Source organism: Aplysia californica, unplaced genomic scaffold (genome assembly GCF_000002075.1).
Source record: "Aplysia californica isolate F4 #8 unplaced genomic scaffold, AplCal3.0 scaffold00495, whole genome shotgun sequence".
Lineage (NCBI taxonomy): Eukaryota > Metazoa > Mollusca > Gastropoda > Aplysiida > Aplysiidae > Aplysia > Aplysia californica.
The window spans coordinates 196,585-197,600 of record NW_004797765.1 but is presented as its reverse complement, the minus strand read 5'-3'; the positions used below and the strand labels follow the sequence as shown (position 1 = coordinate 197,600).

Here is a 1,016-nt window from a genome sequence, read left to right as displayed (position 1 = left end):
GCCTGCCTATCTGCCTGTCTGTTTGTCTGTCTATCTGTCTTTTTGTCTGCCTTTTTTTCTGCCTGCCTCTCTGCCTGTCTGCTTGTTAGCCTGCCTGCCCGTCTGCCTTATCCGCCTGTCTGTCTGTTTTCTGCTTGCCAAATCCGCCTGTCTGCCTGCCAAACTGTCTGTTCATCTATCTGTCAATCTTTCTGTCTATCTATCCGTCTGTCTATCTGTCTACCTATAATCTATCAGTCTATCTGTTTGTCTATTTATCTGTCTATCTGTTTGTCTATTTATCTGTCTGTCTGTCTGTCTGTCTGTCTGTCTATCTATCTGTCTATCCGTCAGTCTATCTAGATGTCCATCTATTTGCCTATCTGTCTGTCTATCTGTCTATCGATCTATCTGTCAATATATCCATCTATCTATCTGTCTATTAATCTATCTGTCTATCAATCTATCTATCTATCTATTAATCTATCTGATTATCTATCTATATATCTATCTGTTTGTCTATCGGCCTGTGTTGATCTCCTCCGTCTCCCCCCAGGCCCATCGCTGTAGGAGCGGCCGGCGCCACCGGCGTGGCCTGTATCGTAATCGTCGTTGCCATGATGAAGGACCACGCGGGAGAGTACGCAGTCATTCCGGTGCTGCATTCTGATCCAGGTACATAAAGTGCTACATAAGTATATATTATTATGGCTTTTTTTTCGTCTATGCAGACGGTCAATTTAGCTTAAGATGGTCTCAATGTAGTCTTCATGCAGCTTCTTTCATGGCTAATTCATCCTATGTTTGAAGAGCAGATTCTGTCGCAGTGCTTGCATGTCAGTGTCGTAGATCGAGGCTCTGAGCTCTGAAGCTACTTAAAGGGCAGTGGAAATTTGCATAAGTTTGTGTTTTTGGGTTTTGTTGTTGTTGTTGTTTTGTTTATGTTTTGTTTTGTTTTTTGGGGGGATATTGTTTTGTTTTGTTGTGTGTTGTTGTTTTTGTTGTTTTTTGTTTGTTTGTTGTTTGTTTTGTTGTTG

General features: G+C 41.7%; 1 protein-coding gene across 1 annotated transcript in view; it reads left to right on the top strand.

The window, feature by feature from the left end:
- LOC101847755 (amino acid transporter AVT1J) overlaps positions 1–1,016 on the top strand; it is a gene marked incomplete at both ends in the record, with an annotated part of 23,212 nt that overhangs the window by 14,307 nt on the left and 7,889 nt on the right. The window contains 1 exon segment of the mRNA XM_005105839.3: positions 536–654. Coding sequence (XP_005105896.3) covers positions 536–654 — 119 coding nt within the window.